The sequence below is a fragment of the Parus major genome, chromosome 14 (assembly GCF_001522545.3).
Source record: "Parus major isolate Abel chromosome 14, Parus_major1.1, whole genome shotgun sequence".
Lineage (NCBI taxonomy): Eukaryota > Metazoa > Chordata > Aves > Passeriformes > Paridae > Parus > Parus major.
In genome coordinates this window covers 2,162,616-2,186,320 of record NC_031783.1, presented here as the reverse complement: position 1 = coordinate 2,186,320, position 23,705 = coordinate 2,162,616, and the positions used below count along the sequence as shown (strand labels likewise).

General features: G+C 57.8%; 1 protein-coding gene and 1 long non-coding RNA gene across 6 annotated transcripts in view; one reads left to right on the top strand and one right to left on the bottom strand.

Moving 5' to 3' along the window:
- The window catches only part of LOC107211138, a 34,364-nt gene extending 15,980 nt beyond the window's left edge, over positions 1-18,384 (top strand). For 3 of the 4 annotated variants that reach the window (XR_002002262.2, XR_001524092.2, XR_001524093.2), the window contains one exon: positions 179-646. This is a non-coding gene — a long non-coding RNA (uncharacterized LOC107211138). Of the gene's footprint in view, positions 1-178; positions 3,857-17,404 lie in introns of those variants that run through there. The other variant, XR_002002261.2, reaches the window with a different exon arrangement.
- Positions 935-22,833, bottom strand: SRL (sarcalumenin). 2 transcript variants are annotated; one of them, XM_015642713.2, is made up of 8 exons: positions 22,759-22,833; positions 14,103-15,071; positions 12,409-12,507; positions 11,381-11,476; positions 8,145-8,180; positions 3,468-3,584; positions 2,527-2,760; positions 935-1,950 (listed from the first exon to the last, which is right to left on the bottom strand). In XM_015642713.2, exons 1-8 carry the CDS (start codon positions 22,817-22,819, stop codon positions 1,139-1,141), a joined length of 2,424 nt encoding a protein of 807 aa, XP_015498199.1. In that variant the 5' UTR covers positions 22,820-22,833; the 3' UTR covers positions 935-1,138. The 2 variants fall into 2 exon arrangements, with proteins under 2 accessions (XP_015498199.1, XP_015498200.1); XM_015642714.2 differs by lacking the exon at positions 8,145-8,180.
- Positions 22,834-23,705: the final 872 nt, after the last annotated feature.

Below are 23,705 nucleotides of genomic sequence, written 5' to 3'. Positions count from 1 at the left end.
CTGAGCACCGATGCTCAGAGACAAGCCAACAAATGGCTAAAAAGGGAGGAGTTTGGAAAGCAAGCCCCAGAAACCTGCCAGGACTGTCCTGGGGGGGACAGATCAGCAGGTGGGCAAAAGGGATGTGACCTTTTTAACTTCACAGCTAATGACCCCCCTTTCTTGTCTCCCTTCACAGAGCACAAAAACACGGAGGGCTGACTGAGAAAAATGCAACATGGACTTGAACAGAGGCAAACTGCCAAACCCTCACCCTTGGAGGCCTGCTGCTCCACAGACAAGACTTGCTAGCATGGGTTTTGAGGTTAATGACACACATAGGCATGAAGTGCCTTCTTCTGTACTGGTCCAGGGAAGGAAACCTTGCTCACATCTCCTTGTGGGACCATCTCATTTGGGGTACTGGCCCTCCTCCTCCAGCACAGCTCAGCCAGTGCTGGCTGCTCCTTTCCACCCCATTTCTTCCTCTGCCATGGACTTGCAAATCCCATCACGGCTGCCTGTCTGGAGCTACAAATGCCCCTGCAAATGCTCCTTCTTAAGTCAAACACCCACATGAAGGCTGCAGAAGATCAACTGAGCTGTCAAGTGAAAACAGAACTCACCAGGTGACCTAGAGGTCTTGGAAATAAAAACAAGATCAATATTTGCTGAGATTTGTAGCAGGTTCATGCCTGAAAACAACAGCTGGGACATGGCCTCTCTTTCCTTGACCAATGCTCCTGGTGATGCCTGGGTTAGTGTGTCATTGCTCTCCCCTGTGCTCTCACGCCGTGCCCTTGTTCTCACTCCCTCATGGCTTCGGGGATGTAGAGGCTGAAATTCCTCTTCACGCGCTCTTGTCACCAGTGGAAAAGCAGCTGCAGTCCTGCCCATGCATTGCTCATACTTACAGCTTAAACATTGCCTTCTACTCGAAAGAACAAAGATAAAATGTCAGGAATTCACAGTTTTTATTCTCTTCCTTATGCCCACCCATCTTCCCCTGCCATCGATGTCAATGACTCAAAGTCTGCATCGTACAGTAGCCTTTGCCAGCGCGGCACTCAAAGGGTTAACAAACCACGGCTTCTTGGACAGATAAGACATAAGCTCATTCACCAGTAGGAACACGTGGACAGTTGGGTTGTGGATCACCTTAGGGCTTCCTGTAGCGATTCTTTGGGGTTTCACCACAGCCAGTGACGTCGCAGGAGAGGACATTGGGCTTCTTCCCCAGGCCGATGCTTCCCAAGAGATCGGGAAGCTCACGGGTGATGGCCTTCTCAATCTTCTCTAGGAAACACCCTCCCATGTAGGAACACTGCTGAGATAGCAGCTTAAAACTGGTGATGGGGTTGATGCCAAAGAAGTCCTTGTAAGCCTCACGGTTGGGGAGGTCAAATTTGCTGACATTGGTCTTTGCCAGAATGGACTTAAAGATAAAGAACCTGTCAGGATCTTCCACAATGTCCCTGAACACCAGTTCTCCATCACTAAAGAAGGTCATTTTGTCCTTGTAGGTCTGTAGATAGCGATCGACCAGCAGGGCGTGGATGCGCACCCGGATGGCGTGCTGGCGGATGAAGGCAATCTTGTTTTCCATCCTGTTCTCAATCACCTGGTTGAGATCTTCCAGGAGCGATATCTCTTCTTTGAGGAACAGGTCTCTGTGGGTTTCTGGATGGTAGTCATGGGGCCAGAAGGAGCTAACGTACACCCTGGGCGGCTCTGTGACGTTGATGAGAGGAGCCAAGCTCCAGAACAAGGCGCCGTAGACTCTCATCAGCTCCTGGGTAGCCAGGCTGTCAGCTTTGTTCAGGATGATTCGGATCTGAGACTCACGGCCCTTCAGCTGACGAAACAGCATCTCCAGCTCCAAGCCCACATCCAGCTTCGTGGGGTCAAAGACAACAAAGATGAGGTCGGCTCTGTCAATGAACCACTGGCACACGTCGTTGAATGGGTAACCTTGAGGAGAGGAAAGAGGGAAATCCAATGCAGGATGAGTCCCTTCATCAAGGGATTGATAAAGCATGAGCCTGCTGTGCCTCAATCCCCATTTGGGCTGCATGGGTTGTGAGGCACAGCAGACTTCCCCTGTAGCCTAGAACCTCTTCCTCACATGCTAAAGACACTTTGGAGCTTCTTGGCGCAAAAAGCCATCCCTGGGTGTCTAGGCCAGTGACTGCCTGTCTCTCTCACCCTTATCTCAAGACCTTCCTCCTCCCTGATGCTGACCACAGGTTCCTGCTGTTCCTGTGAGCAGATACCGAATCACAGGATTAGAGAATCTTTATAATTGGGAAAGTCCTCTAAGATGATCGAGTCCAACCATTCCCCCAGCACTGCCACGGCCACCAGTAAACCACGTCCCCAGGTGCCACATCCACAGATCTTTTAATTCCCCCCAAGGGATGGTGACTCCACCACTGTCCTGGACAGCCTGTGTTGTGTCAGCGCTCTTCTCCATTGTGCTTCAGCCACCTTTGTCACCTCAGATCATCATGGCTTGGGGTCCCTTAGATGAACCCAATGATCCCCTACCTCTTTCTTGCTGCTTGCGGTTTTCGATGATGCCCGGCGTGTCCACGAAGGTGACTCGCTCCAGCAGTTTGTGGGGGACCTCAATGCCTATCAGCTTCTCCAAGAAGTTCTGCCCAAACTTCTCCAGGGGTGAGAAGGAGCGGGCACTGTCAGCAGCCATCACAATGCCCTCAATGGTCTTCAGCTTGGGGCCGTGCATGATGACGGTGAACTCGGAGGTGGTGGGTTCTGCCCCTGTGCAGCAATGAGAGGAGCAGCAGAGGCGTGAAATCCATGCCAGGCTATGGACATGACAGGGCTGACCTGAGACTGGGAGCATTGGGATCATTGCATGCTTCTCAAGAGATGCAGGGGCGAGGCAAGCAGCAAGAAATTCCTGCCCAGACTTCCTGGGAAGATGTCAGTGGGGTTGTTTTCTGTGGGGACTGGTTTCTCTGGAAGTGGCCTGATTGCACAAGGTGTCACGGAGAACCATCTCCTGGGAGCCCTCATTACCACAGCACTGATCTGGCCATGGACATCTGCCCTCAGCAGTGAGATGACACCCGTGGGAGCAGGGAGGAAGGAAGGGGAATGGCTTTTCTCCTGGGAGGGTGAAATAGCTGGCGGCATGTGAGGAGGGATGGGGAGAGGAGAAAGGTGAGTTGCCCTTTTGACGTGCCTGCTACTCACAGGACAGGGTTGGGAGGTGTGAGCCCTGTGCTGCAGGATGAGGATGTTGTGGGAGAGATGCTCTCCTCCACCCTTGGAAGGGGGGACAGTCTGTGACGGGGAACCTCTCCCTCCACATGGCAGCGCAACCAGGTGGCACGGAGCAGATCCCACCCTCCCTGCTGTAACGAGGGATCAGGGGTCAAAGACACACGGCTGGGAATTGCTGACTGCGCGGATGAGGAAATGCAGATGCCGGCACCCCCTCGGCAAAGCAGTGAGTGTGGTACCTGTGTAGAGCTGGTAGGGAGTGTTGTCCAGCCCCAGGAGGTAGTTTATCATGGAGGATTTGCCGACGCTCCACGGTCCCAGGAATAGCACCATAGGCTTGGAAGTGATCTCCCCATCTGCGGAGAGGGGAAATAACAAGAGGAAGTGAAGGAACAATAGCCGTCGCCGCCGTGCGATTAACTCCCGGCTGTAACGAGCATCCCATGTGAGCGGCGCGGTGATGCTGCCGGGGAAACAGCCGCCCTTCGGGGGCCACCAGCCATTCGCCAGCCAAGGAGCGCCCCGCCGGCTGCGGGAGCGGGACAGCCCCGTGCTCTGCGGCACAGCCCACCTCGCTGCCCGACCTTCTCCGAGCTTTAGCCCTTCTTAGACTACGGAGGACTGGAAGGTCTCTTAAGCCTTGTCTGTGGTTTGTTTGTGGTTGAGGCGGGTGAGTTCGGGGCTGTTTGCGGGGTGGGTGTTGTTTGAAGGCAGCCGCCGCAAAGCACGGGACGTGCCAAGGAGGAGCCGTGCCGCAGCCTCGTGCAGAGGGAGCTGCCGTGGGTTCGGGAGCAGCGCTGCGGCACAAAGCGCGGTGTGAGCCTCGAGCCAGCCGCCTGCAAGCCTTTCCGCCATGCCCTCGCAGGGACCTACCCCCGGGCCGTGCCTCCCGACCGAGCAGGAGGAGCTCACTGCCTGGGTGTGAGGTTCCAGCTGCATGTGGGGAGGGCAAACAGCTCCGCTTTGGGCTTGGGGAAAGGCAAGAGGAGAGTGAATTATAGTCCCCATCCTGCATTCTTCAGGTCACACAGTTTTCTCCATGAGGATGGTGCGCTGTCCCCATGCCATGCCATCAGTCCAGGAGTGCAGAGGTCCCTGGACACACGCAGCCAGCGCCCCCAGGAGCAATCCCTGCTCAAACAGGGCTCATGCAATCAGCTTGTGCTCACGCTGCTCAATCCCCCCAGCCCCCAGGACCCCAGGTAGGCAGCCAGAGGAGCCCAGGGCCTAATGCCAGCCCTCAAGCTGTGCCCAGAACACACGGGAGCCTGTGAGTCCAAAACAGGACAAGAATAAACAGGACAAGAATAGAAGTAAAACTGTGTGAGTTCCCCTTGGTAAAAACCAACCCTATTGTATGCTCAGGGTGGGAGAGGGTCCATCCTATTGTTGCTAGCAGGAGTTCAGCCAGGGGATGGATGACTCCAGAAGAGCTGGGAGCTGCTGTCTGAGCTGGAGCAGAGCCTTCCCCCATGGCCCAAAGCAAGGAGATGCCCTGGGCAAGCTGTGCTGCCCTTGACACCTTCTCTTCATCCCCATGCCTAAGGCAGAACTATTTTCTGTGAAGTAGTTGAGAGCCCCTGGTGCTCCATGTCTGCCACCCATGCAGGAGCCAGCAGCTTTCCAGCAGGACAAGGATCCATCTCCAAGTTGGGGGAAGCCCCAGAGCCCCCATGGGTGCTGAGCTCCTGCCCCCGAGGGTGCTGGAGGGCACTGCATGTAAGCCAAGTCCCTCACTTGATGCTGAACCCATCTGGCCATGGGAGCAGGGGCTGGAGAGAACATTCCAGCCTCCTCCTGCTGTATTTGCCCATCACAGGCTCACCATGTCACCTCTGGGGAAGGGAATGGGCTGGGGGCATCTCTCCATGAGGCACTGCTGCATCCAGCCCAGGCACAGCTCAGGCCTCCCTACAAAGCAGCACCTTTGAAGCAGGGGATGCATGGCTCTTCCTGCACCCCACTCCCTGCCTGGCAGCTGCAGGAATCCAGCCTTGTCTTCTCACATGGGACCAAAACAAGTGTTGAAACCTTGGACTCTCGTTATTAATCATTCCTCTGCCGCTCTGTCGCCGCTGCTCTGCTCTCTTGCCAGCTTTAATTAGGTTATGGATGGTTGTTATTATTACTATTATCCCTGTGATGTTGTGCCAGAGGTTTGGGGTGGGTCCCCCTGTGCTCTTTCATAACACATCCCTGGCCAGGTGTGACTGTGTGAATGTGGGCACCTGTGAGCTCCGGCTCTGCTGCACATCTCCCTCTCTGCTCCACGGAGCCAAAGTGGGCAGCGACACGGGCAGCCCCCCTGCCTGGTCACCCACAGCCCCTGGAGCACCTCTCTACCCCCTTGGGCTGGGTGGGCAGTGCCAGGCACTTGCAACTCCGCAGGAAGCGCAGCAGCCGCAAGGATGTGAGCCCGGGTGTGGATTCCCTGATGCGTACCCAGAGGCTGGGAGAGAGGGAGCATCTCCCACCCGGGAGGGTGCTGGCCTGGCACCTGTCCCCGCTATGTCCCTGTGTCTGTCAGCAGCAATTCGGGTCAGCTTGATGGTCCTGACAGCGGAAAAGAACCGGAGCTCGCCAGCGGCCGGGCGGGGATGGCGGCAGCTCCATCACAGCGGCTCTCTCCAGCCACCCTGTGGCTGCTCGCTTCCAGCTCAAGCTCAGACGAGCCTCAAGCTCATCCTTCTGCAGAGTCTGGCTCTGCTTGGGCCGCTCAGCTCTGGGCATAGCAGCAGTTTGGATTCCCAAGTAGTTTTCTTTCCTAGGACAGTGGCTTTCTGTGAGGTTTTGCCATGTGGCAGTGCCAGATTGCCCTTGGTTGGAAGCACTGCTGCTCTGGGGTGGAGAAGGGACAGCTCTGGGGAGAACTTAGAGCCCCTTCCAGTGATTAAAGGACATCCAAGAGAGCTGGAGAGGGACTTTGGGTGAGGGTCTGGAATGACAAGGCACAGGGGAATGGTCCCAGTGACCCCTGAGACAGGGCAGGGTTAGATGGGATTTAGGAAGAAATTCTTCCCTGTGAGAGTGGTGAGGCCTTGGTGCAGGGTGCCCAGAGAAGCTGTGGCTGCTCCTGGATCCCTGGAAGTGTCCAAGGCCAGGCTGGATGGGGCTTGGAGCAGCCTGGGATAGTGCCCATGGCAGGGGATGGAACTGGGTAGGCTTTAAGGTCCTTTCCAACCCAACTCATTCCATGATTCTATGATTAATCCTGGGCAGGGCCTTATCCCCTCTTGTCCTCGATCCCAGCAGACATGCCTGGTGTGGTCTCTCCCCCAAGTGCAAGTCTGTCCTGAGGATGCTCAGCAAAGCAGAAGACCTAACAAAACCTCCTTCCTCTCCTGCTTGCAACTGAGCCATGGGCACCAAGGTCTTCTCTGTCCTCAAGCCACCCAGGAAGGCTGGAACACCTGGAGAGACTCCCAGCATCACCCAGACTTCTGTCCCACTCCTGTGCCACAAACACCGGCCATGTGTCCATGGCACAGATCCAGCAAGACTTGGAGGGCACCCCTTGCTCCCAAAACTTCCAAATCCATGAGTATCCTCACAACACATGTGCCCACAGAGGGAGGGATGAGCCCATGAGGCTGCAGATGTCCTGTGCCTCCCCGTGTGCCCCCCGTGCCTGCACCCATCCCGGCAGCACGTGTGCGAGCGCCTGAAGCCGAGATGAGATAAGACAGCTATCGGAATATGCTATAAATACCCACAGCCCTCTCCAGTGCTGGCACGGCAGGAGCCAGAGGCTCTCCAGGCACCGGCAGGGCTCTGCTGTGGCCGTGTCCAAAGGAGCCTGGTTTGGCAGGGTCTGGCAGCGTGGCCGTGGGGCAGGACAGGAGGGACAGAAGATGGGATTTCCCTGCAGGAACACTGTTCTCGTGGCTGAGACCAGGCCCAGGGGAAGGGCTGGGTGTTGGCTGGCATTTCTTGGACTGTCTCCCATCTCCTGATCCTCTGGGGGGGACCTGGCAGCACACCCTGAGCAGGATAGGCAGGGAGAGGAGCCAGCTCAGGCTTCTGAGGGGGTTGGGGCTGCTGGGCAGGGGCCAGCCTGTGTCACTGGGACAGCTGCTGTGGGATCAAGGGTGGACATTCAGAAAAGTTTCTGCACGTAGGAAAGTGAAGGGTAGGAAGAGTTCCCCTGTATAGGATGAGCTATCAGCTGGGCTCCTCCAGTTCATGCTGTGGGTGAGAGATCAACCAAAAGGTCCAACTCATATAATCATGGAATTGTTTAGGTTGGAAAAGCCTTCTAAGATCACCAATTCTAAATATTCCTACAGCACTGCCAAGGCTACCACTAACTCACGTCCTCAACTGCCATATCCAGAGGGCTTTTAAATCCCCCCAGGATTAGGGACTCCACCACTGCCCTGGGTAGCTGTGCCAGGGCCTGACAGCTCTTTCTCTGAAGCAATGTTCCCAATATTCAATCCAAGCTTCCTCAGGTGAAATTTGAGGCCATTTCTTCTTGTCCTGTCCCTTGTTCCCTGGGAGCAGGCTGAGCCCCTACCTGCCTCCACCCTCCTGTCAGGGAGTTGAGAGTGAGAAGGTTCCTCCTGAACCTCTTTTTCTCCAGACCGAGCCCCCCATCTCCCTCAGCCGCTCTTCTAGGACTACCAGAAACACCTTTGAGCCCTGGCCAGAGGAATATGCTGCCTCTCAGTCTTAAACCGAGAGGGAAAGGTGTCAGCGCCTGGGCGAGGTGAGGATTGGAGGGAAGGACGGGCTGTCGGGACGCACAGAGTCAGGCTGGGACACCTCGGGCTCCAGGAGGGCTGGGGACACTGTCCGGGCGGGGATGGTGAGTACCAGCCCTGCTCGGTGCTGGGCACTGTGGCTGCGGGAAGCCGGGGGCAGCGCAGAGCGGAGGCAGTGCCGGCAGCATGCAGGGAGCAGGCGGCGATACCAACCTGTGGCCGAGGAGCCCAGGGTGCGTCCGGGGTAAGCTGTTAGCGAGGGACACGGGGAGAGAGAAAAGGAACCGTGAGTCCGAGGAGGGATGCGACAGCCCGGCTGTGGTCCACGACAAGGATGGAACTGATGGCCACATTCCCAGCAGGAGACGAGGAGTTACAGCCTGGGAGCGACCTGCAGCTCCCAGGACAAGCACTGAACCCCTGTCTGCCCTGCAGGGTGGGGATGTGGCTCGGGGTGCCCTGCATCCCAAGCCCTGCTCTGCGGGGCTGTTGCCTTCCCTGGCATCACCCACCGAGCACACGGAGCCCAACAAGCCAGGGTTAGACAGCCACCAACCCAGCAAATGTCCTGACAACCCCAGTGACAGGGTCACCTGGACCCAGCCCCTGTGGCTTGTGATGGCATCTGGGCGGTCATTCCCTACACAGGGACACTTGCTAATTAGCATACATCAGTAATTAGGGTCACCAGCATGCACCACAACCTGGTGTGACCTCACAGCAAGCTTCCTATGGCTGGACTGGGAGAATCCCTCACCCTCAGCCAGGGATAGTCCCTCCAAGCACAGAGTTGGACCCAGCCAGAGCATGTCTGCATCCACGTGGGATGGCAGAGCAGAGAGGCAGGAGGGTGGCAGGCAGGGAGAAGGAAATGGCATCTGCCAGGCTTAAGCAGAGGGTGTGTGGGAGCTTTCTGAGATGAACCCTGACAAGTCAGAATTGATGGTGACAGCCACAGCTCCCACAGGACTCCAGGGGAGTTTTCATATGTTGTGGGGGGCAGAGGAACTCTTTGGGTTACGCTGCTGTGAACAGAGCTGATGGGAAGGGAGACAAAATGGAAGGCTGCCACGTAATGGAGGGGCCAGGGTGCTTGCCACAGCACCCCTCTATATTGGTTTACACCTCCAAAGGTCACACATATTCCATGACAGGCCTGCCCCAAAGCTCTCCCAGCTGTCCTGCTCCTCCCAGCCAGCTGAGCCGGCTGCTCTGTGCCCTCCAGCCTCCCCCCACCACGGAGAGGGGGTACAGGGGGGAGCTGGGAGCAACTCCCAGCCTGCAGGGACACCACTGATGGAATGAACCTGCTCAGGACAGGAGCACTGTGCAGGGGAAGTATTGAGAAGGCTCCCTAAGCTCCACTGTGTCCTCACCTGCCCTCCAAGGTCAAGAGAGTTCCCTGGGCCAACCCTGTAACTAATGTGCAAGTTTCTCTGATTACACTGCTAATGAGGGACTGGGGAAAGCTGGATGTGTGGGTATGAAAGGCAAACTGATGAGCTGTAGGTTTCCAGATAGTGTTGTGTGTGCCAGGGTGTGGCTGGGCTGTCAGAGATCACTCAAGAAGTTCAGTGTCCATAGAAATTTTTTGGAGGGGAGCATGTCCAGGGTGTCTCACAGCTGAGACAAGGGCTGGAGGCAGTGCAGCATCCCCGTGCCCTTCTCTGGGGACCAGGAGGGAACTGTGGGTGGCCAGCCCCAGGGTCACAGCACCATGAGGGTGCCCTGTTGGGCACAGTGGGGTGTGCTGGGACCTGACCTGGGGACTGTCAGTCTGAGAACATGGCTGTTCCTCACAGTGAGGAGGAATAGACCGTGGAGCGTTGAGCTGAGGCCAGGAGGAACACCAGGACCTGCTGTCTGAGGTGAGTCCTGCTCAGGAGCTGGGTTTGAGAGAGGCTGGGAAAACACCAGGGTTAATGGTTGTTTCCTCAGAAGCTGAGAGGGAGGAAGCTAGCAGGAGCCTGGGGAACACTTAAACACTTGTTTCCTCCCAAAAAGGGAGCAGGGAGGTGGTTGCTTGGGCATGGGATGGATTAAGGGTAGGGAAGGACATCCTGAGGGCTGGAAACTGAGGCTGGGATCTGCATCCTCTAGCTGTGAACACCAAAGTGGGGCCCACCAGCTCCCCCTGTGGGCCCCAAACATCCTCCTGAACTGTGTCCCAAGTTGAATTGACAGCAAACATCACCAATACAGACCTTGGAGAGGAAGTTGGGGTGCTGCCAGGGGATAGGCCAGCAACCATGGGGTGACAATCAGGACATGCTGTTGTGACTCTCAGTTACCCTCCCACAGGGCAACTTCCCTCTGCTCCCCACTGGCTCTACACTGGAGAAGGCCTGGTTGGGTAGGGAGATGTCCAAGCCTGCTTACAAAATGTCTGACCCAGACTTAGGAGCTGCAGGGGGGATGCCTGGAAAGCAGGAGTTCTGCTCCTCAGGGATGTGCCCCAGTAGGTTGCCCAGCTGAGAGCGGGGCCTGTGTGCTAGTGGAGCAAGGCCAGCTGTAAAAGAAAGATTTGTGGGAAGGGTGTATCCTGGTCCTACCTCACTGGGAGGGAGGGCATAGACAGCTGGGGAGACAACAGAGCTGCAGGACAAGGAGGATAACTTCAGGACCCTGGCAGGAGGCTGACATGGGCACAAAGTCCTGGGACACTGGCAGCAGGGACTCCAGCATCCCCTGGATACTCAGGAGACATCTGGCCCTGGCTCCTGTGCTTGAATAGATACTCAGAGGAGAATTGCTCCAGTGAACAAGGAAGTCAGACTTGGGTTTGAGCCATCTGTACTTGGAAAATGAGGCTGCTTGTGTTTCTTGGGTCTTCCTGTATCTTGTGAGCATCTTGGGACAGGGCTGCACTTTCCTCTTCTGGAGGGACACATGTGTGACCTGGCTCAGCCCACACGATGCCAGGGACCACAGGGACCTGCTCACCCCATCCCGTGCGTCTGAGATTGCCAAGGGCTGGAAACTCCAGCTCTCAGGATGAGTGAAGGCTGTGGAGCTTGAGGAATACCCTGCCCACATGGCTGTGCCCTGTACCCAGCAGGAAGGATGCCAGCTCCAGCCACCCCCAGGAAGCTCATCCCCAGCCTTGAGAGGTCCTGAGCTTCCTTGCCAAGCCTGTTTCATTGGGCCGTGATCTCTGCTTGGCAGGGGTACAGGGCATTGATGCTGAGCAGGTGGGAGACCCAAGGCAGGCAGGGCTCAGTGCTCAGCCCACACAGATGGCCCTGACAGCAGATGGGCTGAGGCAGAGGCAGGAATTCCTACTGCTGGGTTCACTAGGGCATGGCCTCTAAGCCTGTGTGTTCATGGACTCCCTGGGAAGCTGCAAAGGAAGACACACTATCTGAGGCTGTCCATGATCTGCTCTCTGTGCTGTTATCTCCATCACAAGGACCTGGTGGTGCTGGAGACCCCAACACCCGTGGCATTACCTGTGATCTCATGCTGCCTCAGCTCGTTGTATCTGTAGGAGTGTTCCAGGGGCTTGATGGAGGAGTGGTAGATCTTCCTCAGCCGCTGCAATACTCCTGGGGGAAAAAGCGTGTGGGCAGGTGAGAGGCAAACCCCACAAAGCTGGGTGAGACCCTCCTGCACTCCCTGCAGGTCCTGAGGGTGGCCCAGCCATGGACCAAGGGACTTGGCTTACAGCTGAAATCTTGGCCAAACTGATCCCAGCCATACATTTTGCCCAGAGGGGTTGTGATTTCCCCATGCCTGGAAGTGTCCAAGGCCAGGTTGGACAGGGCTTGGAGCAACCTGGTTTGTGGAAGATGTCTTGCTCATGGCAGAGCGGTGGGATGAGAAGTCTTGGCCACCTCTCCCAGTCCAAGCTGTTCTAGGATTTTGATGTCTCTCCCCTGCTAATGTTTCCCATTGGGCACTGTCCCCATCTGTTCCCAGCAGGTGATGGGAGGAGCATTCTTCCTAAGTCCTCTTTAGCACTCAACACCCACAATCCCAAAAAGCTTTCCACCATGGTGCCAGGGCCCCCTGACATCAGCCCTGAGCTGCTTGCTAGGAAAAAGGAGGAGATATAAAAATATCTCCTATATTTTATATTTATATAAAAAATACTCTTTCCACAGTATCTCTTATTGCTGCTTTTCCAGCCCAAACTGCCAAAGGGGCCAGCAGCAGCAAACCTTAGAGTAGCAAAACCCAATATATAATTGGAATAAAAATCCAATCCAACCCTTTTTTACAAATTGTTCCAGGTTTCTTCAAGCAGGGATGTGCCTGATTCACCATCTGCATCTTCCAGCCTCTGTACCCTCCTAATTCTTGTATGCCCTCGGGGATGTCCTTAAAATGCCTAAATACGTTAACCCAAGAACAGCCAAAGGGCTGTTACTGAAGATCTGGCATTACTAGACCTGAAAGAAGCAAGGTTAAAATCAGAACACAAGAGAAGGAAAATCCTGTCCATGTTCTCAGTGCAAGGCATGCATGGCCTCCTCACCTGAGACATCATCAGCAGGTTTCTCCTCATTCAGCTTGAGGGTGTTCTCCAAGTGGGACCGGTCACGCTTGGTCGGCTCGCTGGCATCTTCAACCTCTTCTGGAAGAGGAAACAAGGGGACCTGTTACTGCTGGAGGGGGGAACCCACACAGGAACTCACACAAGCGACTGCCAGGGAGAGGGCATGGGGAGCACACACACCCCGAGCCTGCGGGCACGCCATGCCCACGGCAGCCGCTGTCACCCTTGGCATGCCACGTGCTTTCCCTTTAGCTCGGGCTCCTGGAGGCTGCCAGGGCTGTGGCTGCTTGGAGAAGCGTCATGGGCAACTGCTTGGCTCCGAGGAGGGGCTGGCTGCTTGCAGGGAATGCAAAGGATGTGCCTGGAAGGGGCTCCCAGGGTTGGGATGCAGCACGAGCACACATTGCAGCTGCTGCCCAACGGGGCCCTGGTGCTTCCCCCGGCAGCTGCAGGGCTCAGCCTTGGGTGCAGGCTTTGTGCTGCTGCCTCTCTGTCTGCCCACTCCCCCAAAAAATCTACATGGGGAGCTGGAGAGGTGGGTGCCAAGGCTGGGGTTGTCTCTGGCTCTTGGGGGACAGCCTGACCCATCGTGGCTGCTCCGCCTTTGCCAGTGGGGCTGTCCCCTCCCAGCTCTCCCACCTCTGTCTCCATATTCCCTCTGCACAGCGCCCTGTCCCCTCCCTCACCACTCTGTACCAGGTGTGGGGAGCACAAGGCAGCTGCCTCCACTGGGGAAGGCACCCCAGTGTCCCCAAAATCAGGAGACAGAGGTGTCCTTGCCATGGAGGTGCTGGAACACCAGGAGCTTCCAAGAGCTATTTGATATGGAGAGCTGGGTTTGAGCTTTAGCAGGGGTTTGGGGACAGGTCTGGGGCCACCAGGATCAAGCAGGGCACCATAAGCCCTGAGACTGTGTTGAGCATCTACTGAGTGTTGGGCTGGGGAAAACCTTTTGACTTGCCAAGTGAACACACAGAGACCAAACTGGGTTTGCCTTTTGGGAAAAATGGGAGGCTTTTTGAGCGGGGACGTTACAGATGAAAACAACAAAAATACTAATCTGGGTCCGAAGGTCACAGCCCAACCTGTGGGCCAAAGTCTACAATTATTTCTAGGAAATCATGATGGGGGGTGCCCCTTTCCCCTAGTTAGGCTTTCACTGATTGAGTGAGGCTGGTGCCTCAGCAGCTCATTGGCCTGGATTAGTTCTTCACACCTTCTCTATGAGCCAAGAACTGGTGGAGAGAAACCCCACAATCCTAGGAGCCCCACCGTCCTAGGAGCATCCTACCTCTGCACAAGCCGAGGGCATGGAGGTCTCTGTTGGGTGGGTGGTGGATAAAGAGTCTTTAAGAGATCTGCGAGTGCTGAAAGGGGCCTGGAGGTCAAAAACTTTATCCATGTTCACATCCCTGAGGAGAAATCATGGACTTGGAGTGGAGAGAGGGCAACATCAGTCAGTTTTGGCACCACTGGGACAAATGCCCGTGTGAGAAGCATCCTGCTGCAGCCTCGCTGCCCACGGCCCAGCGCTGTTAGGGACGGGCGGGGAAGCACAAGCGTTAGGAGAGGGCCATGCACTAGGCGAGGTTTAACGTGCCAAGCTCAGCTCCTCTGGGTTGATGGGAGGTCACCCTCGTCGCTACAGCACACCCACAAGAAAAGACTCCAACCTATCTGGCTGTGCCGGGGCTCGGCGGCAGCTGGGGGGGTGCTGGGGACCTCTGATCCTGCCAGTGGGGTCTTGTCTGCAGGGGGGTCTGCTGCTGCTGGAGGGTCACCCACTGCTGTTGGTGGGTCTTCTGTTACTGGTGGGTCATCTTTTGCTGGTGGATCTTCCACCACTGGTGGGTTTTCCACTGCTGTAGGTGGGTCTTCTGTTGCTGGCGGATCTTCTGCTGGTGGTGGGTCTTCTGCTGCATCCCTGCAGGGTGGGTGATGGCAGCTGGCAGGGCCATCCTTGGCTTCTCCTGTGCCAGCAGCTGCTGGTTTGCTGTTGCTCTTTTTGTTGGAAGTGCCAGCTGCTTGTTTGTCATTCTCTTCAGCTTCATTCTCTGGCCTGTCACCATCTTCATCAGACTCTTTCTCCTCCTCAGACTCTCCCTCTTCAGACTCTTCCTTGCCTCCATCTATCTCCCCGAGTTCACCTTCCTCAGACTCTCCTTGCTCATCATCTTCCTCTGAGCTCTGCTCATCCCTTTCCTCCTCTCCCTCAGGAGCAGATGCTGCTCTTGGCTCCTCTGTTTGTTCTTCCCCTGGCTGTCCTTCCTCCTCAGAGCCTCCTTTCTCTGTGCCGGGCTCCTCATCCTCCTGGCCATGGATATCCTCTTGTGTGCCAGGCCCATGGTTCCCTCCTTGATGAGCTGCCATGAAATCCTCCCCTGAGCTCTGTTCTTCCTGGCCCTGGTCCTCTGGCTGGCGGGCCCCTGGCCCCCGGTCCCTGCTCAGGCCACCTGCCTGCTCTTTCTCCCCCTCTCCACGTCCCTCCTCGGTGACACCAGGCAAGGAGGCATTGGCAGTGCCACTGTCTTGCTCCTCCTCAGGGCTGCCATCAGCTGCTTTCTCCTCCAGCCGGGGCTCCGTGCCTGGTGGGGGGCTCTCGGCAGCACCATCACCATGGCCCGTGCCGGAGGCGCGCGGCTCTAAACGATGAGAACAGCTCAGTCAGTCCCACCCGTGCTGGCACATGGGCACCAGGGCACTCACCAGGGCTCTGAGGGATGAGTTGTGTCTGGTACCAAGAGGTTTGAACTCTTCCCTAATCTTGCTCCAGCTCCAGATCAATTTTCTGTCCCTGTCACAAGAAGTCGGGTGCAAAGATGTGTTTGTGGGGGGCAAAGCAGAACTGGCAGGGGCTCTATGGCTTCACCAGCCCTGGCTGCCTGGCAGTGGGGCTGCTGCCTGCCCCAAAGCACTGCAGGAAGGTGGTAAAGCTGCCCTAAAATTGGGGAAAGGAGTAAAAATGGCAAATTTTGAGGGGCTGTAGGCACTTGGCAGGTTAAAAGGGTCTTTCCCCAGCCCTGATTCAAGAGAGCATCACACCAGCCAAGGTGGGTGGTGAAGTGAGGGGAGGAGGAAGGGGCTTTCTGGCATGAGGGGCTGCCTGGCATGGGGTACTGCTTCCACAGGCATGACCTAACCCTGGCCACAGGGCTTGGGAGCTATTTATTGTGAGTGTCCCTTCACTAGGAAGGCATGTGCCACGCCGTGCTGCTGCTGGGGACACAATGAGTGTGTTCTGTGGCCCAGGAGAGCCCATCCGTATTTTCCATAGGCTCCAACTGCAATTTAACATCGGTCAGCGGGTGCCAAAAATAAAAGATCACGGCTATACTGTCTCTGTTACAAACAGTTGCTGCTAGTCTAAATAATCCCCCCAAACATCTCATGCCAGGGGAGCGTTTCAGAGGAAAATAATTCCTTTGTACTCCAGCTGGCAAGCAGATGCCAAGCAGGAAAAAAGGCCACCTCCACCCAGGCTGCAGGAGGAGAGCGGGCAAGGCCAGTCCTCTGTCCTGGCTCCTGCGCTGTGTCCATGCAGGATCCACAGGGCTGTGCCCAGCAGGATCTTGGCAAAGCTGGAGCTCTCTGGGCTTGGCCACAGGGCACAAGAGGAGTTGGGCTGGGGTCAGCGCGGTGCCAGCCCCAGACCCCTCAGCCCAGTTGGCCAGGGATGCTGGGTGGGGTGTTTTTATCTCCATGGCGCTGGGGCTGGTGGGGCTGTGAGCTGGGATCAGGTCGCACTGGGAGGCTTGTGCCATGCCAGCAGCGGGCACTGGGAAGGACAGGCTGCCCCCCAGCCTGTCCTCGCTCCCAGTGGCTCTTGGTTCCCCGGCACAGCGGAGCTGCAGCCGCTGCCACAGCCCCTCACCCTGCCCAAACCGGATGCACAGGTCACCCTTGCTCTGCCCTCCCTGCCCTCTGCTGGCACACAGCTCACAGGCGCCTCCAGCTCAACTCCCAGATGGAGGAGTTGACCCCCTCCCTTCCACCCTGGTCCTTCAGGTCACCTTCCTGCAAGACCCCTGGGACCCTGCAGGAGCCTCTTGAATGGGAATATCTATATTTGACCTGCAAAGCCCTGAGTGGCTGGGGCCAGCATGGCCCTGCTTGGCCCTGGTGGCCTGGGAACTAGCCTGAGTCGATAGAGGATCCCCTCGGCTGATGGGAACAGGAATATTCTCAGTTTGGCCCCAAAATAGCTGGTGACCTGGAGGGCTGGCAGAGGAGTGAGGCTCAAAGCAGAGGAGGGCAGGACCAAGCAGAGGAGACCCTGAGAGTTCTCAGGACTTTGTCTGGGGTCTGTGTGTACCCTGTGACCCAGAGGGGCCATCACCCATCATGGCCAGGCCATGCCAACACCCACCACAATCCATCCCTCGAGGAAAAAGAGAAATATCCCCCAGGTGCTCAGATGGGGATGTCCCTGCTGGCGTGCTGCTCACGGGCTTTATTTCCTCTGACCTTCAAGGTGTCACATAAAGCCCCTGTCCCCTCTCCACCTCCTTCTCCCTGTTTCCCCTACATGGTCTCCCGATCCATGGTGAATTGTGCTGACCTGCACATGGCCGGCCGATGAGTGCAAAATGGGCCGAAGGTTACGGGCTTAACACCCTCCGGAGGCTAAAAATACGGCACGGCAACTGTACGGGGGAGCGGCAGGAGCAGCCCCGGTGCAGCCCCGGTGCCGCTGGCCCCAGCCCCTCGCCCCGCTGCCAGCCAAGGGTGACGTCCGCACCTGGGGGCCCCCGTGGGCTCCGGGAGGGGACAGCCACGGTGTAAAGTGACACCGGGGCTCCCCGTGTTCACACCTTGCATTGTGCCAAGCAGATGGGTGGCATCGGAGAGGAGACCTCGCCCTTTTCACCTCGGGGACTTGACCTCCCCGCGGGTCCCTGGCTCGCATTGCCCCTGCCACCTCTTTCTTATGCTGGGACTTTTATGAGTTTTTTCAGGTTTTTTTTCATTTTTTCAGGTGGTGACAGCGGGGATGGAGACCCCACAGCCCGGTTCTGGGTGCCACAGGATGCCGTGGCCGATTTGCACCCAGGTCTGTGTGGGAAGGAGAGGCATGGCCGAACATCACAGTGTCCCTTCCATCCCTGCACGGGGATGGACAGAACAGCAACGACCTGACAGCAAAAGGGGTCCTCCAGGAGGACGGTGAGAAGGGACAGATGGGCACAGGTGGCCCTGGAGGGACGCTCTCCCCCTCCAGCAGAAATCGGAGCCCTGAGCGTGGGGCCGGCGGTGGCAGGGCTGCGGGGATGGCTTTTCACACGCCCCCTTCCCCTGCCCAGATCCCAATCCCTGCTTCCCTGGGGGTATTATCCACTGGCTCCTGCAAGTCCTGTGCTCCCTGTCTTGTCAGGACATTGTATCCTAAATATCCAAACCTGCCTTTATTCTGGCAAAGCCCTTTAAAACCTCACAGAAATTGACTGGACACAAAGAAGCTGTCAGGGAGTTCCTGGGATTTTCCAGCTGGACCTGTTGCAGACCCCACCATTCCTGTGAGACCCATTTTCATGGTGATGTCCCTTCCCTCCAGGCTCTGTGGGGTCCCCATGGCCTTTGCTCAGGGCCATCCCCCCAGTGCTCCTCCAGCTTGTGGCCCTGCCAGCTCAGGACTCAGAGCAGGGGGGAGCCCGGCTCCAGCTCCAGCTTGGGGTCAGCTGGGCCAACACCTTCAGAGGGAAGTGTCCCACAAGGGTTCAAGCAGCCCAGAGGACACAAGCACAAGGATGGGACTGAGGATGGGGTTGGCTCTTCAGACCCTTGTGCACCCCAAAACTCAGGATGCTCAGATGCATCATCACATCCCAGAAGCTTCATGATCCCAAAACACCTGCATATAACAAATATATTCCTGGTTTTCAATGCAGAGAGAGGTCTAGGAAACAGTTTTGTCAAACTAACTTGACCTCATTTGTAGAGAAAATTTTAAGTTTAATTAAAAAAAAGTTATGAAGTGATTTGATATCTATAAATGGTTGGGTAGAACCTTACAGTATTTTTATTAATATATGGTAAAGAAACCTCACCAGGATCTACCAAATGGATTAAAACCAGGCTTGGAGCTTTCTAAATAGAGATGAAAATAGGGAATCACTGCTGCAGTGATTCCCTATTTTCCACTGTCTTCCCACTCTTAAGGCCTTTAAGGAACCCTGAACCCTGACCTGTAGAAGACACAAAGATGAGGAAGGTGGGAGGTGAAGCACCTGCTGCTTCCTGACTGAGGAGATCTGGGTCCATGAGGGAGCAGATGGCCAGGAAATGTCAGGTATTTTGGCACAGGCAGATGTCTCACTGTATGTCGAGGAACATCCACCTGCAGTGTCCCTTACAGCTTGGGGGAATTCTGGGGGGCCAAAGGGACATGCTGTGGCATGGCTGGGGCTGGAAGAGCCCCTTCTTCCAGATGAAGGATGTCCAAGAGGTCCCACTGTTCTTCTACCCTGGCCAGCAGCCATGGGAGGCTTCACCAACCCACCCCAGGGATGCCCCATGAGGGACATCCTCTGTCCATTCAGGGCAAGACTTCCTGGCTCCGCATCCCTCCTTGAGTCATCCCAAGCATTCCTGATCACCCAGTCACCCCTTGGACTTGCCAGCCTGGATTGTAATGCCTGATGTCCCACAAGATCCTCAAATCCATGGGAATGTTGGGGCAGAATCTGCCTGGCCATGCTGAGCGGGGGGACACAGCCCTGGGGTCTGACCTGGCAGCACTGGGGACACCAGCACATGGACAGGGCCACACAGCTCCATAGCCAGGGCTGTGTGACCCCAAGGGTCGAGCCACGTGTCCAGCTGGCACTGGGGCCATGCTGCCACTGCCAACACCCCATCCTGGCTTGGGGTGGCTGTCCAGAGCCTCCCCTGCCCCTGCTGCAGCCTCTACCAGCACAGGAGCTCACGGCTCCCTCCAGCTCTCACTTACAAGGGAAATGTCCCTGTGGGCTGGAAATAGCTCAGTGGAGTCCTGCACAGCCCGGGGGTGCTGCTATTCCTGCAGAGCTCAGGGAACAGGCAATTCCAGAAGCAACCTGGTCACTCTGACCCAATAGCCAGGCTGGGATTTCACCAGTTCAGTGAGTGGAACACAGTGGGAGCATGGCAAGAGTGTTGTCCTTGGGCATGGCACTGCCCTCCCAGCCTGGTGCCACCCCACAGAGACCTGCTGGTACCTCTGTGCCGTGCACAAGCCAGGTCTCCTGACCTTCCTGCCCAGCTGGATGTCACCTACACACCGGGACAAGGATGGCTGATGGAGAGGGTGTCACAGCAGAGTCAGCCTGGCTGGCACCTGCCTTGCTTTGCTCAGCCAACACCTTGGGAGTAAGAAAGGGCACTTGCAGGGACCAGGGTGTCCTTGGGGTGAGGCACCAGGGGTGTGACAGGGATGTAGGTGGCACAAGCACCCAAGGCACCTGAGGCACCCCAAGCCCCTTGTGTCACACACACACCATGGCAGTGGTGTCACACACACCCCATGGCAGTGGTGCCCGTGGCTCTGCTGGTGCTGGAGGGTGGAATGAGTCCAGTGAGGTGTCACAGGGACACAGAGGTCCCCACCTCTGCAGAGGCTGGTTACTGGGAGGACCATTGGCCTGGGATGGTCAGGGTGGGGTGTCCCCATGGCTGCTGTGCCCAGGGCCCTGAACCCACACAAGGTGTCACAGTCCCACTCCCAAGATGTTCTGACCTGGGAGGTGGAGCCCACCCTAAAGTGACACATTCCAAGGTGACACATCCTGGGTGATGGGGAACACCCTGAGATGCCACGAGAACGTGGAGATGGAGCTCATCCTGAGGTGACACCTTCCACGATGAGGCAGGACGAGGACTCCCAGAAGCTGAGGCTGGCACAGACCCCTCCTGGTGACAGCAGGAGGAGCCTGTGCCAGCCCTGCAGTGCCTTGCAGGCGGACACCACTGTGCCAGGGCTTTCCCCAAGTCCTCTCCCAGCTCAGGGGTGGTGATGGCATGGCCCTCCCACTCAAATCCATGATGGCTGCAGGGCCAAGGGATCCCAGGGCAAAGCTGCTGAGCAGTGTCTGGGCACTGCCCTGCCAGCATTCCCATGGCCCGTTGCTGTTGGCCACAGGGGTCACCAGGCTGGAAGGGATGACTGGGCTCTGCCTGAGGCATGAGTGTGTTCCCCTGGGCAGGAGCAGATGGAGTATTTGGGAGAATGCCCTCACCATGAGCCCCACAGTGGGTGCTGGTCCCTGCCAGGCTCCTGGCACCCCCAGGGAGCTTTGCCAGCCCCGGCCACGTGTGCAATGAGCTGCCTTGGCTGGGGCTGTAAGAGCGCAGGCGCAGGGCAATTCCCACCCACAACCATGGTAACGGTGGCAGGGTCCTGGCAGCCCCAGGTGCCACTAAATCCAAAGGACCACGCCTTGCCATGATGTTCCTGGTTCTCCACTGGACTTTCACCCCTTCTCTTCCCATGGACACCTGCAGTGCCACAGCCCCATGGGATCCCCACAGCCCCACAGGCACCAACAGGGGTTGAGTGGGAAGACATGTCCCAAAAATGGAAAAAACACCCACTCCAAGCCACTTTCTGCACCCCAAAGGAGCTGGATCTGAGAGTTCAGCTTGGTGCCAAAGAAAAAGCAAAACCTTCCTGCAAATCCCACTGGTCTCTGAGGAGCAGAAGCATGGGCAGGAGACATGCCATTGCTAAGAGCTTTTCAGGAAACCTACAGTAATGGGGTGAAATATGGGACAGTCAATAAACAGGTGGGGATTTGGGGGACCCCTCAGAGCTGGCCCTGGGGCTGCCAGATCCCCACGTGTCTCCTGGCCCCAGAGCCTCCTCTGAGATGGGAGATCCCAGTGCTGCACCATGCCAGCCTCAGCCAAACCAAGACATGGGCTGGTGGTCATCCACCACAGAGACAAACTTCTGATGTCCCACGAGGCCACCAGCCCCGCTCGGAGCGACACCAGCCACCAGCCGTGCCCGCAGAACAACTTCCCACCCCCCTCCACAGACTGCACCCGCAGCCCCATGGAGGTCACCGTGACTCTGTCGGGGTGTGTCGCCGGCCCCCAAACCCATTCATTCCCGAGAATGGCCCAAGATGCCCTTAAAAGGCCAAAACTCGGCGGGGCCGGGGGTGCCGGGCGCTGGCAGGCGGCAGCTGCGGGTGCCCGCGCGGGGCCGCGGCGGCTCGGGCCGGGGGGGGCGGCGGCCGGGGGGGCTGCCGGGCCACAGTGTCCCCTTACACGGCTGTTTCCATACTTAGCCGCCCCCCTCCCGGCCCGCGCGGCCGCCGGAGCCCGGCCAGGCAAGAGAACCAGCCCAAATTAACTCAAGGGCAAGCAAGGGTACCAGCGATGCCGCCGCGCCGGGGACACCCGGCCGGACAGCGGGGTGCGAAGTGGGGATGGGACCGTCCGGGAAAAGGGATCCGGGGTTCTCAGAGATCTCCAGCTCCCTGGCACCTCCACCCCCACCCCCTCACTATCCGAAATGAAGCCACCACGGCAGCCACAGGTGACACTGCCCCAAGGCATGTCAGCGGCAGCACGGCCCCTGTGCCCAACGTGACTCTGTAAGAGGGACCCCAGTCTGCACCTCGCGGCATCCCCTCCTGTCCACAGCCCCCCAACACGTTTCCCTGCACATTTTGGGGTGACTCTGCAGCCTTGAAAAAGCCCCTGGGGAGCCCGGACCGCTGTACCCCTGCCACCCTGTCCTGCTCCGGGGCTCGCTGGGCTCCCCAGAGCCTCCCCTGCACTCTCAGTCCCACAGGCACCTACAATTCTCTCTGCAGCCCTGCAGACACCCACACACCAACAGGTACGTGCAGCCCTACAGGCACCCAGAGTCCCAAGGGTGCTCACAGCCCCACAGGCACCCCCAGCCAACAGGCACCCGTGGCCCCACAGGCACCCAGTGTAGGTACCCACTGCCCCATAGGCACCTACTGCCCCACGGACATCCACAGCCCTATGGGCACCTGCAGCCCTACAGGGATCCCACAGCCCCTTGGGGTTCCCACAGCCCTGTAGGAACCCACAGCCCCACAGGCACCTGCAGCCCCGTGGAGACACCCAGTTCTGTGGGGACCCCTAGCCCCATGGGGACCTGCCAGCCCCGTGGGGTTACCACAGTCCCAAGGGCACCCATAACCCCATAAGGGACCCCACAATTCTGGGCACCCCCAGCCCTAGAGGCAGTCCCGCAGAGTCCCCAGAGCCCCAAGGACACCTCCAGCCCTGTGGGGACCCCATAGCCCTGACAGCACCCCCATCCCCCGGGGTGCCCCCATCCCCCGGGAGCCCCAGCCCGCCGAGCGGCCGTACCTGCGGTGCCGAGGAGCAGGAGCGAGGCCACGCAGCAGCAGAGCAGGTTGAGGCCCTTCATGGTGGCTGCCAGGAGCTCCCTGCCTCTCGCTGCCTCTATTTATACGGCGTCGGCGCGGGGCAGGGCAGGCAGGGCAGGCAGGGCAGGCAGCTGCCCGCACAGATGCTGCTGCTGCTGCCGCCGCTCTTCGGCTCCCAGGGGCCCTGGGGATGAGATGGGGACGGGGATGGGACACAGCGGCAGCGCCGGGAATGGCTCGGGTCAGGGATGTGAGGGCACGGAAATCCCCAGGCACTGGGGCCATGGGCTGGCACTGCTCATGTGGGGTCACAGTCCCCATCCCAGTGACAGGAGAAATGGGTGCTGTCTCCCTTTACTCGAATAAATTCCTGTAGGGCTCCTCTGGACGCTGTCCCCATCCCAGAATCCTGCTGGGACCCCCTTGGGCTGCCTCAGCTTCTGCAGCTCCTTTTGGGCTGGAGCAGGGTTTTGTGGACAGGGGGAGAGGAGCATCACCGAACTGCAGTGTCCTCATCTGTCCCCAAAGGTGGATGTCCCCAAACATTGCATCCTGGGCTGGTTTGATGTCCCCTCCTGCCACCACAGATCAGCAACTCCAGGCAATGGCACACACCCAAAGGAAACAGGCTGATGGTGTCCCCACTGCACTGGCAGCATGGCACACTGTCACCAACACCTGGCCCTTGCTTGTACAGAGAGCCTCCCAGCGCTGTCCACAAAGCCTGGCCACGGCAGTGACCCCGGGGCTCCCTCAGTGCTGGAGCCATTCTGGGGGGGCTGTGACACAGCTTTTTCTTGGGGAAGGGGACAAACAACAGTTCCCTGTGAGTGGGAGCAGGGGGAGCCCCTGAACCCAAGGTGTGGAGCAGGGGGTGATGGCTCAGAGCAGGCAGGAGCCACCTCTTGGCTGGACACCACGTATGGC